The 15781-nt window shown below is 40.7% G+C and overlaps 1 protein-coding gene across 1 annotated transcript in view; it reads left to right on the forward strand.

The window, feature by feature from the left end:
- The window catches only part of zc3h18 (zinc finger CCCH-type containing 18), a 59519-nt gene that overhangs the window by 41863 nt on the left and 1875 nt on the right, over positions 1 to 15781 (forward strand). The window contains exons 14-19 of the mRNA XM_085283196.1: positions 4112 to 4228; positions 4442 to 4450; positions 4540 to 4745; positions 10901 to 11115; positions 12731 to 12830; positions 14687 to 14774. Of these exons, the coding sequence (XP_085139322.1) occupies positions 4112 to 4228; positions 4442 to 4450; positions 4540 to 4745; positions 10901 to 11115; positions 12731 to 12830; positions 14687 to 14774 (735 nt within the window). The remainder of the gene's footprint in view (positions 1 to 4111; positions 4229 to 4441; positions 4451 to 4539; positions 4746 to 10900; positions 11116 to 12730; positions 12831 to 14686; positions 14775 to 15781) is intronic.

The raw sequence follows: 15781 nt of genomic DNA on the forward strand, positions 1-15781 counted from the left end.
AAAAACCAAAGAGCTAATACTCTGTTCCAGGTATTTCAATTTTTTTTTTCTGAAGTCTGTTGTTTTACTCTCTTTTTTCTTTTTTGGGGATGCAAAAGGAAATGACCAGCAAAAGCACAAACATAAACAAGAGTAGCCCATATTATTCTTTATTTCACACAGAACAAAGAGAGAGACAGAAGCAGATGATGTACTGTGACAGCCCCTAAAGATGTCAGTCAAAAGAAGAAGAAATTGTATGTTAAGTGAAGTCTGACTGCAACAGTTCAACAAAAAAGAACTCTTAGTTCTTAGTCTTAGTTATTAATCCTCAGGCCCTTCCAGAACTCTTATGGTACTTAGATTTGTCATTCTGTTACTTACTTAAATGTGTGGCTCCTGCCAAATTCTCAAGTGAGCATAAAACATTTTGGATGTTCTCCATGTGTGTGTAGGTGGATGGCAGCATGTTGGCCCACCATGTCTATTTTGCTCACGTTTTCAAGGAAGTGCACAAACAGTGAACGGCGTTGTTTAAAAGTTTCATTTGCAGTAAGGAGAACTGTGTTCTTATTTGCATATTTTTGTAATGTAAGTGATAATGCAGATGTATTCCACTTTGGGGGAAGACCATAGAGCTCACACGTGGGCGAGTGAGTGGGTACATAGTTTGAGGAAAAACCTCTCTTTTGTACGCTTCTGTTTGTGTTTGTTTATGAGAGTGTGTGAGAGAGCAACATCAGCCAAAGCGGAAGAAGAGTAAAAGGGCAGGGAAGAACAGTCTGTGTGTGCAAGGCTGTTTTCGTGTGTGTGTGTGTGTGTGTGTGTGTGTGTGTGTGTGTGGGGGTGGGTGCAAGTTTGTGGGCTGATTGAGTTACATGTGGAAATAATCCAGGAAAACCAGTTCAGGCGCTTGTTATTATGTTTACTTCCCTTCCTTTAACTTCACTCTGATGAACCGATATATATATGATGTAACTAGGGGTGTAATTTTTTGTCTGCCTCTTCAACACGATGGTTTAAACTTAAACTTGCAGTATTAAAAAGAGTATAGATGGGCGTGACTGGTCACCTAGATGTTTAAATTTAGATTAAACTGTATATAAAAGATTAGTTTCAGGGGTTCTGAATTATCTTATCTTTTATTTTTATTATTTACCTTTTTCGTTTTATATTTAGTGTCGTTCTACAGTATTGGCTAAGGCTAGCAAGCTTGACTATCAAGTTGGCTGAGTAAAATACAGAATAAGGCTAGTCACCGGTACAGACACATGGATGACACCTGGGTCATATTCAAAACCCAAGAAGCAGAAACCCTCGCTGCTCACATCAACTCATTGGATAGAAATATAAAGTTCACCAGGGAAGATACAAAGGATAATAGTTTGACATTTCTGGACTGTGCTGTGCACATTGAGGAGATTGGAAGCCTCAACATTGAAGTTTACACAAAGCGCCCCCCCCCCCCCCCCCCCACACACACACACACACACACACACACACACAATAGTGCCCACTCTTTGACTCCCACCACCTGCTGGAACACAAACTTGGAGTAATCAGGTCCCTACAACACCGGGCAGAAAACATTTGCTCTAATGCAGAAGGGGAAAAAAAGGAACACAGAGATGTGAAGAAAGGTCTTTAAAAATTGTGGTTATCCCACTTGTGCTTTCATCAAATTGGCAAATGGGAGAAAAAGAATGACAAACAGAATAACATTGTCATCCCTTATATGTAACAGGTTAATCAGTGAAACTCGGGAAAATCCTCTCCAAGCACGACGTCCCAGTGTACTTTAGACCCAGCCACACCTTCAGACAAAAACCACTTCATTCTAAGGACAAAATTCCCAAACATAAAGTAATCAACATGGTGTATGCTGTGGAGTGCAGCAAGGGGTGCTCTACATTGGAGGACGACGTCACGTTTTACTTTCTTGGATCGCTTTGAAACCCTGCCAAGCACGCACCATTTTAGAACCTGGTACTATAACCTAATGGAAACCCCCGAAAACTGTGGCGAGTCAATCCGTACTAATGGAAAAGGGGCTATACTCACAGATATTCACTAACTGGTTCTCAGTACAGGACTAAAAAGGCATTACTAGAATCTAATTACCAAAATTGTCACAAAGACGTCTTGTACAGACTGTACCATACAGCATTTGCTATGACTCCACCACTTCATTTTTGCTTGTATCACTTGTAAGTGACTACGCTTTAAGTAGTGTATTTATGGAACAGAAAAGCTAAAGGTGGTCTCATATTGTATCCTACTGTATGGGAAGGACTCGGCTGCTGCTCTCCGGTCATGTGGCGTGTGGTCGCCTCCTTACCCACACAAGTAAAGTGGTGCCAAGCATACACCAAATCCACCTCATCCAGGAGATGTGATACTGTCAAAACTCTTTTTACCTCCAATTAAAGACAGAGCATAGGCAATTTTTTTAATGCGTTAGTTTAAATTGCATGTGCGCTTTTCTTTTTCTTTTTTTTTGCCTTTGTCTTTAAAATCTTTTAATTTCTAAAATGCTCACTCAATTTCTAAAATACAAAGCAATGACCAGTTCATTTTGAAAGACCTATGACTTTTCTCTGGTGAATATCTATTATTGCTCATTATCGAATATTAAATAATATTGAATATATTATTTATATGAATACTATTTATTGTTATTACTATTATTTAGGAAGTATTTCTTATCCAATTAATCAATGGAATAATCAGTAGAATACGCTCACAAAACGTAATCAGTAACTGCAGCCGTACTTGCACTGCATTTTACAGCATTTTGGTTTTATTTGACGAGGGAAAAAGTGATGCAGAGGAATAAGATTTGCTGTTTAAGAGCCAAACATTGTCCAGTGTTGACTTTTAGTAGGGAGATAGTAGCAAGATAATTGTGTCCACCTATTTAGCTCAGAAAGAACTCATGTTCCAACTGATACATTTTTGTTGATGTTATGTCCATTGTGCTAAAACAGTATGTCAAAATGAAAGAAGAAGAAAAAAACCCCTAAAAAGTCAGCTATGAGGTTGTGCTGAAAAGAGTGACAGCAAACAAGGCGAGGCAACAGTTTTTAAAGGTGAAATATAAATGTCAAAAATGGCCAATTATAACCTTGACTCCATTTTCACAGGTTTTACAGCTTTTCCTACTGATAAAGACCTTGTTAATGGTCATTCATACATTTTTGTTTGTTGTAAAGTAATAATAATATTAACACAAGGAAATTCTATGTGAATTAACAGAACCTTTGTTTTATCATTACAAGAATAAACTACCAGAACCTTCACTGGAATTTTACACATTTATTTATTACAATCTAAGTCCAAAGAGTCACTGACAGGTTTCTTTCATTTATCTTAAAAAACAGCATTTCTTTATCATGTTGAAAAACTGAGATGTACTGTTGAAATTGCACTTTTTCGTATATTAGATATCTCAGGGATTATATGTGTAGTTCAACTTCTTCATAAAAGTTTTCACTGGTCCAGCCCAGTTGAGATCAAACTGAGTTGTAAGTGGCCCATGGTGTAAAATGAGTTTGACATCCCTGTTCTAGAGGATTAGTCTGCTTTCTATAACCCTTATTAGCAACATTAAAAACAGTCACACTAAAAGCTATTTTCCTTTAAAATGGGCTTAGACTTCTGCATTATAATCAGTTCTGATCATTTCAGCTCGCACTGTACATTGTGCCATTCCATCCTAACTCTGCGCACAAAAATGTTAAAACTTGCTCACAGAAATCCTTAAAATCTCATTGAAAAATTACTTTTGGTCTTCATTTTGGGAGCTTCGATTGACAGCAGCTACACTGACATCATTTGCAAATATGATTATCCAGCATGTTAGTTAGAAAAATACATCAATGAGCAATGATTTATTTGATGATAATGAGGGTGGTGACTTGATAAGTCTCCCAGAATGAACATTAACAAGAGAATATTTGTCAATAATAAATTAGATGTACTAGCATGTACTCTCCTTCAGGTTTCTTTTTTTGGTGATGATCTGCTTGTGTGAAAGCTACTGAATAAATTCCTGTCTTACTCTGGTTTTCGTTTATTTAGAAAAAAACAAAACCTTTTTGCATTCTTAGCTCTGTCTCTGTATGTGCTGCAGGAGAACTATGAGTGGGAGTATTAGTGAAAGTGGTAGCAGTTATACTGGTTCCAGCTCCAGATCTAGATCCTCATCCAACACCCTCTCAAGATCACACTCTGGATCCAGGAAATCCAGGTACTTATTCACAGTCATTGTCCTGAGTACTGCATTTTGCCAGTTAAGAGTTGAGTACTATTATTACTATCATATCTTATTTATCTGTTGCCTTGGCCCTTATTGATCTGTATTTACTCGCAATGCAACCTAATATCAGTAATTTATATTTCAGTAATTTATATTTTCTCTTCTCTTGCTTTCATGCTCTGCCTCTCTTGGAAAATCCTACAGAAAATCCAGGTATGACAGTTGTTGTTCAAGCTTTGTATTTTGTGTTTGGGTATGGTGTTTTGTGTATTCACGGGGCAACCTGTCAATTCTTGTTGCAGATCACTTAGTGTGAGCAGCGTGTCGTCTGTGTCATCAGCGTCATCCAGCAGCAGCTCTGTACGCAGTGCAGACTCAGATGACATGTATGCCGACCTGGCCAGCCCAGTATCCTCTGCCAGCTCACGCTCACCCACACCAAATCACCCTCGCAAGGAGCGAGGGCCTCCACGCGATCGGTCCCCACATGGAAGAGACAAGAATAGGGGTTAGTACAAGCCACCTAACACCCATTCAACTGGAACACAGGACCCAACAGCCTATCATGCAAACATAAATGTAGTGTTGCTGGACATAACAGATTGATTCTTTTCAAACCCAATTTCTTCCCAAAGTTTGACCTTTCTCCGTTTTACGTAGCCCATATTCATACGTCTAATTTTAAGCAAGGTTTGTTAAGTATAATTTTATTTAATCTAACAGCTCGAAATTAAATCTGAAACGGTTGGTCTTAACGTTAAAAAATGGTTTACTACTAAATACAACTGGAATTAATGAATTCAGTTCACTTTTATGTAGCTGACAGTTCCTCACAACAGTCTGATGCAAAGACCTGTAATGGCAGAAAAACCCCAGTGACACAATCCCCAAGCAGAACACAAGCTCGGGGAGGGGCAGCCATTTGCTGAAACCAGTTGGGGGGTGAGGGAAAGAAGGAGAGCACAGAGAGATGAGGCCAGAACAAACACTATGGTTGAAAGGAGACAAAAGATTTAGTTGAACACAGTCAAGGTAAAAAGGAAGTACACTCACCTATTATGGGCGTGTATTTCTACAGGCAGAAATTATTTCCTATGACGCTGTGATGCACATTTAGGTCATCTTAGTCTCTTTGTCTAGCATTGTCCTTATCTTGTACAACATCCACCTCTATGACATCATCTTGTGAAACCCTAGCTCCATCCGCACAATGCTAGTGGCCTTGTGGATCAGTTTAATGAGTCTGTTGGCATCTGTGACCCCTCAACCTGCTTCCCCAGCATTGCAACAGCATAGAGCAGGGGTCGGCAACCTTTCTGATGATGAGTGCCATCTACAAGTCAATATGATTGCATTAGTAATAAATTTAATAATGCTCTATATTAACAGTTACACACTATATAGAACAACTTTATACAAATGTATTTGTTTGCAGATGTTGGCAGCTATCATCGAATAGTTATCAGCTATTTTGAAACACAAAAAGACAATTTTTATCCATAACAAGAACTCCATAACAGCAAATACAACAGAAAGTGCAAATGCTATTTATGGTCTCCTCACAATAATGATAAGAAAAATAAACTGGGCCAATATGGCATGTTTGTTAATACAGGGATACACATGTTAATGTGATCTCTGGTCTCCCACTCAGAGAAATAGGTCACTGAGTGTCCACCATTCAGACGGCTACCTGAGGACAGTCATGTGAGAGAAAATCTGCTCACACAGACATGTAGAGCCAAATACTGTCAATAGGGCCTCTGCAATGTTCTGAAGACAGTTAAACTTGTTAGGTAGTGATGCACAGCAGGTGAAAATGCAGCTCCATGAACATGCACAGCTGTAGATTCCAGCTGTGTTCGTAGTTCTGCAAATCTTGACCCACAGAGTCGAGCTTTTCAGTTCAATCAGCTGCATTTCGATGTCCTCTGTGTCCAGCCAGTTAATGCGAGTCAAATCCAGCTGCTCATTAAAGCTTTCTGGTTTGATCAGAAAAGAAAACATTGGTCCATACACCTGAAAGTCCTGAAAACGCATTGTGAATTCTGTCTCAAGTCTTTGGCTGTATCCGTGTATTTCCGTGGTGCTGATGCTGCGCTGAGCAAACAGCTCCTGAAGCATTTGAAGTGTCGGAATGTGGAAATTTCAACATCGCTTGAAAAAACTGCCAGCTAGCAACGTCCCTCTCACCGGTAGGCTAAGTTATTTTTAGCCAATTACAAGTTGAATCTGGTAGTTGGGGTTGTTAGCTAAGATACCATCATTAAGAAGTAGCACAACTAATGTGTCTATGCGAGCTAATTTGCGATGTGCACCGCCATTTATTTTTTTTAATGCACCCTCTCAGATTAATTCACTGCGTGTCGTGCCCAGGACTGGGACAAAAAATCGGCCCGGGCATTTTGACTAGAGACCGGCCCACCAGGTATTATAGGAAAAGCCATAAAGCCTTTGAATGAAAACAAACACTGTTGTGACAGTGATGTAGTCTTGTTGGTATATGTGTGATTTCTATACATTTTACATCATCATCACGAAAACTTTGGTTGTAAGATTCTGATCATCATTTATTAAAAGCTAGACATTTTAAATGAGAATAAGAAAGAAACGTATTTCTTTGTGCCCCCCTTTCCCTGTTAATGCCCTACCTGGCAAAACTTTGCTAGACCCGCCCCTGCACAGTTACCAGCTGTCAGCTACTTAGAAACAGATCCTGGTGTTATTTGTCTCTCAGAAAGAGTTCATAACTTCCCTTCAACTCATTCATGTCACCTAAAAGGTAAACCTGTTTCTCCATCACAGCTCTGATGATTCAGTAAGGACATCTCCTGGTTTCATCTTCATGTTTCCCTCTCACCAGATAACCAAACCGGTATCATGACCAACAGGTTTACAGCTGTGGCTCCAGCAAACATCAGCTGATACTAGAAATTAATATTAAATAAATTCTAACAACAACTGATCAAGCTTAAACGTGCTGCTGTTGTTTAGCGCGACATCCGGCAGTTTCCTCTTTCTAGCGCAAAGTGGGTGATTAAAAAAAACAAGACAGAAAAGCCGATCAGCTGATCACTGATCAGTGTCATGATTGAAGTAGCAACAGGAGAGAGAGGGGGAGAGGATGAGAGAAGACGAGGCAGCTGTGCAGCAAAGACACAGAATAACTCCAGCTTTGTGTCTTGAAGTCCGGGACAAACTGTGTTCCTTCTCACCTCAATACGAAACGCGTAATATTTTCTCTGAATACGGGACGATTCCGTTTTTTACAGAAAGGTTGGCAACTCTAATAACTAACCTTGTGACTAAAATAAAGTTCAACATCAGTAACATCATAGCACCCACCCAGCTGTATAGAAACTCTGTCATGCTAGTGTTACGTTCTGGTCCCGGCAAGTAATTAACGTAACAAATAGTTTGCCCCACTCACTTCCCACCCACGCACAAACCCCAACAACGACACCTTTTTTAAGTATTTAAGCAGCCATTTATTTTCACCAGCAGTGAGCAATGCCAAAACAATAAACAAAACTCCCTATAAAACAATCCCTAGTCTTCCCTACACCAAAATAAAAAGAAACCAAAACAAAAGACAAGTCACTTACCTAACTATCTAACGAAAAACAGGAGAAAACTTGTTCAACAAAAGAAAACGGCTTCTCACGCCTACTAGGCTGCGACAGTGAAAGTTATACAGCAAAGGAACAAAAAAGTGACCGCCACTGGTTAACTTATTTACAATTATTTACATGGCAAGGCTAGAGGTACACGTGAATACTCCAGCCTGCACTACAATGACACAGCACACAACTCTGTGACCGAGTCAACGGGGTTCCAAACAGCACTCCCAGGTGACTGTCATCCGGACGTTAAGTACTGGAGGTGGTCCATCAATTATCCAGTCGGAAGGTGTGTAGAGACTCCACCCAGATACCTAGCAGCCACGCCCAGGTGTCCACCTCCTAGGAGAAAAAAAAGGGAAAATACCGCCACCATCCTCCGGTGGGAGGCACAACACCAACAAACACATCACTGGGTCATAACACTAGCTAGTACGCGATATGAGTTATTGTAACTGACTGTAAAAAGTCAGCACAACAAAAATAAACTCCAGCTAAACTTGGTTTATATCTGACACAGATAGACTGCAGGTCATACAGTGGGGCAAAAAAGTATTTAGTCAGCCACCGATTGTGCAAGTTCCCCCACTTAAAATGATGACAGAGGTCAGTAATTTGCACCAGAGGTACACTTCAACTGTGAGAGACAGAATGTGAAAAAAAAATCCATGAATCCACATGGTAGGATTTGTAAAGAATTTATTCCTAAATCAGGGTGGAAAATAAGTATTTGGTCACCTCAAACAAGGAAAATCTCTGGCTCTCACAGACCTGTAACGTCTTCTGTAAGAAGCTTTTCTGTCCCCCACTCGTTACCTGTATGAATGGCACCTGTTTGAACTCATCATCTGTATAAAAGACACCTGTCCACAGCCTCAAACAGTCAGACTCCAAACTCCGCCATGGCCAAGACCAAAGAGCTTTCGAATGACACCAGGAAAAGTATTGTAGACCTGCACCAGACTGGGAAGAGTGAATCTACAATAGGCAAGCAGCTTGGTGTGAAAAAATCAACTGTGGGAGCAATCATCAGAAAATGGAAGACATACAAGACCACTGATAATCTCCCTCGATCTGGGGCTCCACGCAAGATCTCATCCCGTGGGGTCAAAATGATCATGAGAACGGTGAGCAAAGATCCCAGAACCACACGGGGGGACCTGGTGAATGACCTGCAGAGAGCTGGGACCAAAGTAACAAAGGTCACCATCAGTAACACACTACAACGGCAGGGAATCAAATCCCGCAGTGCCAGACGTGTTCCGCTGCTGAAGCCAGTGCATGTCCAGGCCCGTCTGAAGTTTGCCAGAGAGCACATGGATGATACAGCAGAGGATTGGGAGAATGTCATGTGGTCAGATGAAACCAAAGTAGAACTTTTTGGTATAAACTCAACTCGTCGTGTTTGGAGGAAGAAGAATACTGAGTTGCATCCCAAGAACACCATACCTACTGTGAAGCATGGGGGTGGAAACATCATGCTATGGGGCTGTTTTTCTGCCAAGGGGACAGGACGACTGATCCGTGTTAAGGACAGAATGAATGGGGCCATGTATCGTGAGATTTTGAGCCAAAACCTCCTTCCATCAGTGAGAACTTTGAAGATGAAACGAGGCTGGGTCTTCCAACATGACCATGATCCGAAACACACCGCCCGGGCAACAAAGGAGTGGCTCCGTAAGAAGCATTTGAAAGTCCTGGAGTGGCCTAGCCAGTCTCCAGACCTCAACCCCATAGAAAATCTGTGGCGGGAGTTGAAAGTCCGTGTTGCTCGGCGACAGCCCCAAAACATCACTGCTCTCGAGAAGATCTGCATGGAGGAATGGGCCAAAATACCAGCTACTGTGTGTGCAAACCTGGTAAAGACCTATAGTAAACGTTTGACCTCTGTTATTGCCAACAAAGGTTATGTTACAAAGTATTGAGTTGTATTTTTGTTATTGACCAAATACTTATTTTCCACCCTGATTTACAAATAAATTCTTTACAAATCCTACCATGTGAATTCATGGATTTTTTTTTTCACATTCTGTCTCTCACAGTTGAAGTGTACCTCTGGTGCAAATTACTGACCTCTGTCATCATTTTAAGTGGGGGAACTTGCACAATCGGTGGCTGACTAAATACTTTTTTGCCCCACTGTAACTTCTTACCTGAAGTTTAGTTCACCTGATACTCGGACCGGCGGCTGCCTCAGGGCTCTCCTCCTGCCTCCCCTTTCCCTCATCCACCTGCTGGCCTCTGTGAAAGCTCCACCATAGCCACCACCAAACAACTGAGTTATCTTTCATTGTTTGTACGTTACAAAAAAAGCAAAAAACATCGGCCCGTAAAAACAAAAAATCACGATGGGCCCCCCGGGTAAATGCCCGGTATGCCTGATGGCCAGTCCAGCTATGGTCGTGCCATCAGTTAACCCTTTGCATGCCAGCTGTGGCACACATGCCCAGGGTTGCCAACCCCTGGCATAGAGGATATAGCACTAGCCACAACAGGTTGTAGGAAAATCCTGAGCATTGTCTGACAGATATTAACTCATTCACTGCCAGCCATTGGCAGTGAATGAGTTAAACCCATTGACTCATTCACTGCAATTGACGGCTATAGACGTCAGTGGCAGTGAATGAGTTAAAAGACGTCTGCCACCTCAGATAATAGAGACAGCTCTTTCCGTAAATTGCGGTTGTGGTACTTCAGCATCTAGCTAGTGCTACTGAAGAGCAGCAATTAGCTCAACAAACATCAGCAAACACACAAACTGTTTGTGTGCAGTTTGTCGCACAGTGTACTGCTAGCTAAAGGTCTAGCTGCTATATTTCACAGAGAGAGAAAAGAAAGCTAGCTAGCTTCCACTAATCACTCAGAGATGGAGAAAGATAAGAAAGACATTGCAGGAGAGGCAGAAGAGAGGTTAGATTTAATGGGAAGGACTGCTCAGTGGGGTTTGATAAACTGGGAGCTTACGTGTAAGTCCTCATGTGTTTCAATCAGACATTGGGTCTGCACACATGACATTCTCATATTTCTTTTTTCATCATTAAAGAAAGACCATCGAAAAAGGATGAACCCTTCAGAGAAGATCGAAGAAAGATTGACCAGTCTGGTCCCCCACCCAGAGAAGGAAATCCCTTGCCCAGAGCAGGGCCTGGTAACAGGGGGGGGCACCCAGTACATCCTCCACCTGGCACCATGGGCCCCCCTGGAAACTATGGCAGTTCAAGTTCCCACAGAGACATCAAGCTCACCCTGCTTAACAAGGTTAATATTCTGCTTTCTTACATTTAAAGGAGTCTGGTTATCTCAATCAGAAAACCTCACCTTTTTTGTTTCTAATGGCTTTTTGTGAACCTTTAATGTTCAAAATAATAAGTCCTTAAAGAAAATGTACTTTCTGACATCTATACAAGTGAAAATTAGCCTCTATTGACGCACTCTGACAATCCATACTAGCATCAACACAATAGACATCATGACTCTGTGAATCATGGAGATTCACCAACAACACAAACCTTTTGCAGCATAACTAATAGATGGTTTAGGGTCGCCTGATCCAGGCCCAACTATAACCTTTATCAGTGTGGCATCTGGCTTGATAAACATAACTGGGTGTCATCTCCATCATAAATGGAATGTATACAATATTTTTAATTAAAAATGTATAAGGAAAGTATGTACAGCGTGAAAAGAATCTTGACCAACTTGTCACTTAGCTTTTGAGTTTAAGAAAAAGCAGTATGCTTACAGACTGGAATCTATCTAAAAAATGATGATTCAAGCTGGTGGAATGCATTACCATTAAACCAAATGGTGTATTATAGTCTCTGTTACTGCCATTAGTTACCACAAGGAGAAGTTCTTTGTCTACAGATCAGTTATTCCAAGCTCACCAACAGGATCACTCAGCATTGTTATTGTGAGGACAAAAAAAATGAAAGCAACTGTATTTAGAAATCTCAAGTTTCCTAAGCATAAAACAATCATGTTCTTTTAGCCTGTCTCACATACTCAGTGAAAATAAAATGATTTACACCATCACGTGAGACATGGTTTAAAAAAAACAAAACATTGTTACCAAGATTAACGCAGCAAATACGAGTGTACATACATAAATTCCTGTTTTATCACGTTTTACATGGAAACTCAAACTAACAGAGACACACTGAATGCACCTCATTGCCAATTGTAACCAAACAGAAGAAAGTACGTTCATCTTCACAGTATGCAGTTCAAGGAAAATAAAATAAAAAATGTTTCTAACAAATACGCAAAAATAAATAAATATTGAATTAATTCACTGTCTGTTACAGTCTCCAAAGTATAATGTTCAGTGGTGTCAGGTGGTACTGTGAAACCAAGCACAGACCGGTCCATTGTCAGAGGCCATAAGATTAGTAACCTTCACTAGTGCTGTTTCTGTGCTATGATGAATTAAATCCTGGCTGAAACTCATCAGAAGAATTGAAACAACTCTTTAAAAGCCAAAGATCTGCAGCCTGCACACTGAAGAGCTCCACATTTACCCTAAAATTTACATTTTGAACACACTGATTTTTCTCCAACCGTAATGTAAGTAGTGGCACTTTTGGGCCTGTGGTTTAAATCCTAAAATTAGAATAAATTAATGAAAATATTTTAAACAAATTTCATTCTTAATAAGGAACTAACCTAAAAATTTGATCAACTTCAATCACTCTTGTATCTGATAGAGAGTATCTATGCTCCCAGCAAGTGTCATCTCAGCAAGTTTATTTGCATTTTTGCATGAAACAATAGACAACTTGACTCTTTACTTGAGCTTGATTTCCATTCCAGTATGGACCCATTTCTTGCGTTTCTGTAATTTTTCCTGAATGTTTGAATTGTTCAATTTCAGCAGCAGGGAGACAAAGGCAACAGGAAGCGGTACCTGCCTGGAGACAAAGACAGGCCAGGTTCCCCCCTCAACAAAAGAATGGCTATGTCTCCAGACAAAGGTGAGAAACATGACTGACTAAATAGAAGCACTTTGTCTCCCAGGGAAATTTGCCTGAGCCTAGCCCCTCTGTTGTACAGGAGCTGCCAACATTCCTGCGCCTGGAGCAAATTCTCCCAGGAAAACCTACTCAGTGTGTCTAGCTTTGCTCTCAGGTCCAGAACATACTGAATTTCATTCCTTCCTTCCAGTTTTCTTCAATTTGGTATAAAACTCCAAACATTAACTGGGGAACCTGTAAACAACAGAGGGTCTAACCAGCGATTCCAATTGCGTTCATCCTTCATGAATGAAATTACGAATCATGGACTTTAAAATCTTTGTATTAGCGTTGTATTAGTTTTGGTGCAATGTGATATCCCGAAGCAGTGCCGCTGCGCACCATTTCTTTAAAGAGTGTAGTGCAAGCTCAGTTTTCAGGTCATCTCCCCGAGATACTGACTGACCAGGGCACACTGTTCATGTCTCTCACACTAAAAGAACAATACGAATTATTGGGCATTAAATCTCTTTGGACCAGCGTCTATCACCCTCAGACTGACGGGTTGGTGGAGCAACCGAATAAGATTTTAAAGTCCATGATTTGTGCGCTCTGGTGAAATGGCCCAATGAGGTCCATACACTCAAAAGGGACCTCCATTAGAAGTAATGGGCATGAAGGTGCTTTTGGAACGCCGGGCTGGTTCACCATCTAACAGTCAGGACAAGACACATCGTTGCACATCCCCCCGAATGCCCAGTCATTATTAGCTCCAGAAAATTGCACCTGTTTTCTAGGGGTGCAACGATACTCATATCGATATTGAACCGTTCGATACAGTGCTTTCGGTTCGGTACGCATATGTATGAACAATACAACATTTTTTATTTATTTTAGCAACTTTTCTTCTGACGATGCTGTCTGTGTTGAGCGCTCAGTGGATCTGCGTTCGACTACTCCGCCTAGGCTGCATTGTCGAGCGCAGATCCACTGAGCGCAGCACAAGCTAGCAAGACAGTAGCTAAGCTCGTTGCAACATGGCAAATTGAACCTCCCCCACCCTCATTCAGATCTGGCCTTTGGAACTGTTTTGGTCTTCATGTGACGTATGACCCTGAAGGTAAGCTCATGGACTAAAGTAAAACAGTATGTTGGATGTGCCACGCAATGCTCAATTACATGGGTGGGAACTAGTGTGTTAGCGCAGTTAGCTCGTTAACGTGTTGACGCCGTCCAGCCCCACGCACGGGGTGATTCGCGGTAACACGTTAACGGAGATTTGCCGTGTTGTGGCGTTAACGTCATTTCAGATTAACGCTGACAGCACTAGTGAGAACACAACGAATATGACTGCACATTTACTCTGACATCACCCTAGTGCAAAGACAAGTGGAAGCAGACAAAAACAACAAGCATGCTACAAACTTTACCCGAGTCATTTAGACAGCCGTTAGCACATGATTCTCCTTATGGGGACCTGATATGTTTAATATGCTGCTGAGAATATAGCCCAGAAGAAGCGGATAGTATAGCTTTTATTTTGGAAAGGGACATTTCTCTGTAATAAACTCTTTTCCAAAGATGAGTGATTTCTCCATCAGACAGATTTATTTTTTTTATTACTTTGTTGTTTCAGCAACATTAAATTTAAAAACTGTACTTTTGAGTTAAAATATATATTTATAATTTTAATAAATGACAAATTAAAAAGGCGTGAACATTTTTTTTTGTATTGAAAAAATATCGAACCGTGACACCAAAGTATCGAACCGAACCATCAATTTTGTGTATCGTTGCACCCCTACTGTTTTCATATGAAAAGCTTAAATGTAGTTTAGTCCGTCTGCCTCATTATCTCTTAATCTGGTGTTTTTTAGGCCGCGATAAGAGGATACCTGGCCGACTCCCACTTTCTCCTCGAATAGATCGACCCAGAGGGCGACCCATGCCCCCACAGGGAGACAGGTTGGTGGCTTATTGTTGCTGAAGGCCTGTGGTTTTTAAACCTTCACTGAAGACAAAGACATTCAGCTAGAACTGTGGAATTTCTTAAATCACCTTTCTCTATGTTGTACAGCCTCTGTATAGGCAGCAGTGATCATGGTGACTCAGGCCAAACACATGTCTGTCATGTCATGTGGTCTGGCAAACTTCATAAGCCAAAATGAGGAACAGGCCACAGATAGTTAACCTTCCCTGCACGTGTTGTAGAATGCATTGTCTCTTGTGCAAAATCCCCTCTATGAAATAATTCCGTTGTGTTATCAAGCATCCTGTTTTGTACTGAACTGTACTGAACACAGAGGCAGAACCAATGAGAGAATTGAAATAACAATTTGTTTTGTCCACCATGAAACTCTCATTGTGACTTCCATTATGAATAATGTATGGATTCATGTCATACCACTTTGGACATCCAGTATAAATGTTCCCGTTAAGTTGTTTCCTGGTTTTGGAAATAGGAAAGTTCAAAAAGAAGAGACAGTGGCAAGTTTGTTTGTTTTTTTCCAACATGAAGAGATAGTAATGTTTACTTTACCAGCTACACAGCAAGGTTAACCTGGGTCATATACACTAGTTAACTATTTTAGCCTGCAGTAGCTGATGAGCAAAATTGAGGCATGTCAGCAGACACACATGAGTTAGAAATAACAGAGAGGGTTATGTTGGGGCCAGGGAATTGCCTTAGTGAAACTCTGAACAGACTTGTGAAAATCGAGAGATCAAAGGGACAATTTCCATTTCCTTGTTTTGTCTGACCAACAGTCCCAAATGCAAAAGGTAATCATTTTTACTATGTGGTGAATAAGCATCAAATACTGTACTATGCTATAGGCATTGTTAAACTTTTGTATACCTGAATAGTAGTAATTGTTTAATTAACTGAAAGGCCAGTATCATAAACAATATCAACATTGTTCAGTAGTCTAATTTACCAAAAGGCTTTTGATCAAAAGATTTTTAAAATGGTT

This window comes from Mchenga conophoros, linkage group LG7 (genome assembly GCF_057382185.1).
Source record: "Mchenga conophoros isolate Kocher_MC1m ecotype Shallow Benthic linkage group LG7, M_conophoros_male_GT1.1, whole genome shotgun sequence".
In the NCBI taxonomy this organism is placed as follows: domain Eukaryota; kingdom Metazoa; phylum Chordata; class Actinopteri; order Cichliformes; family Cichlidae; genus Mchenga; species Mchenga conophoros.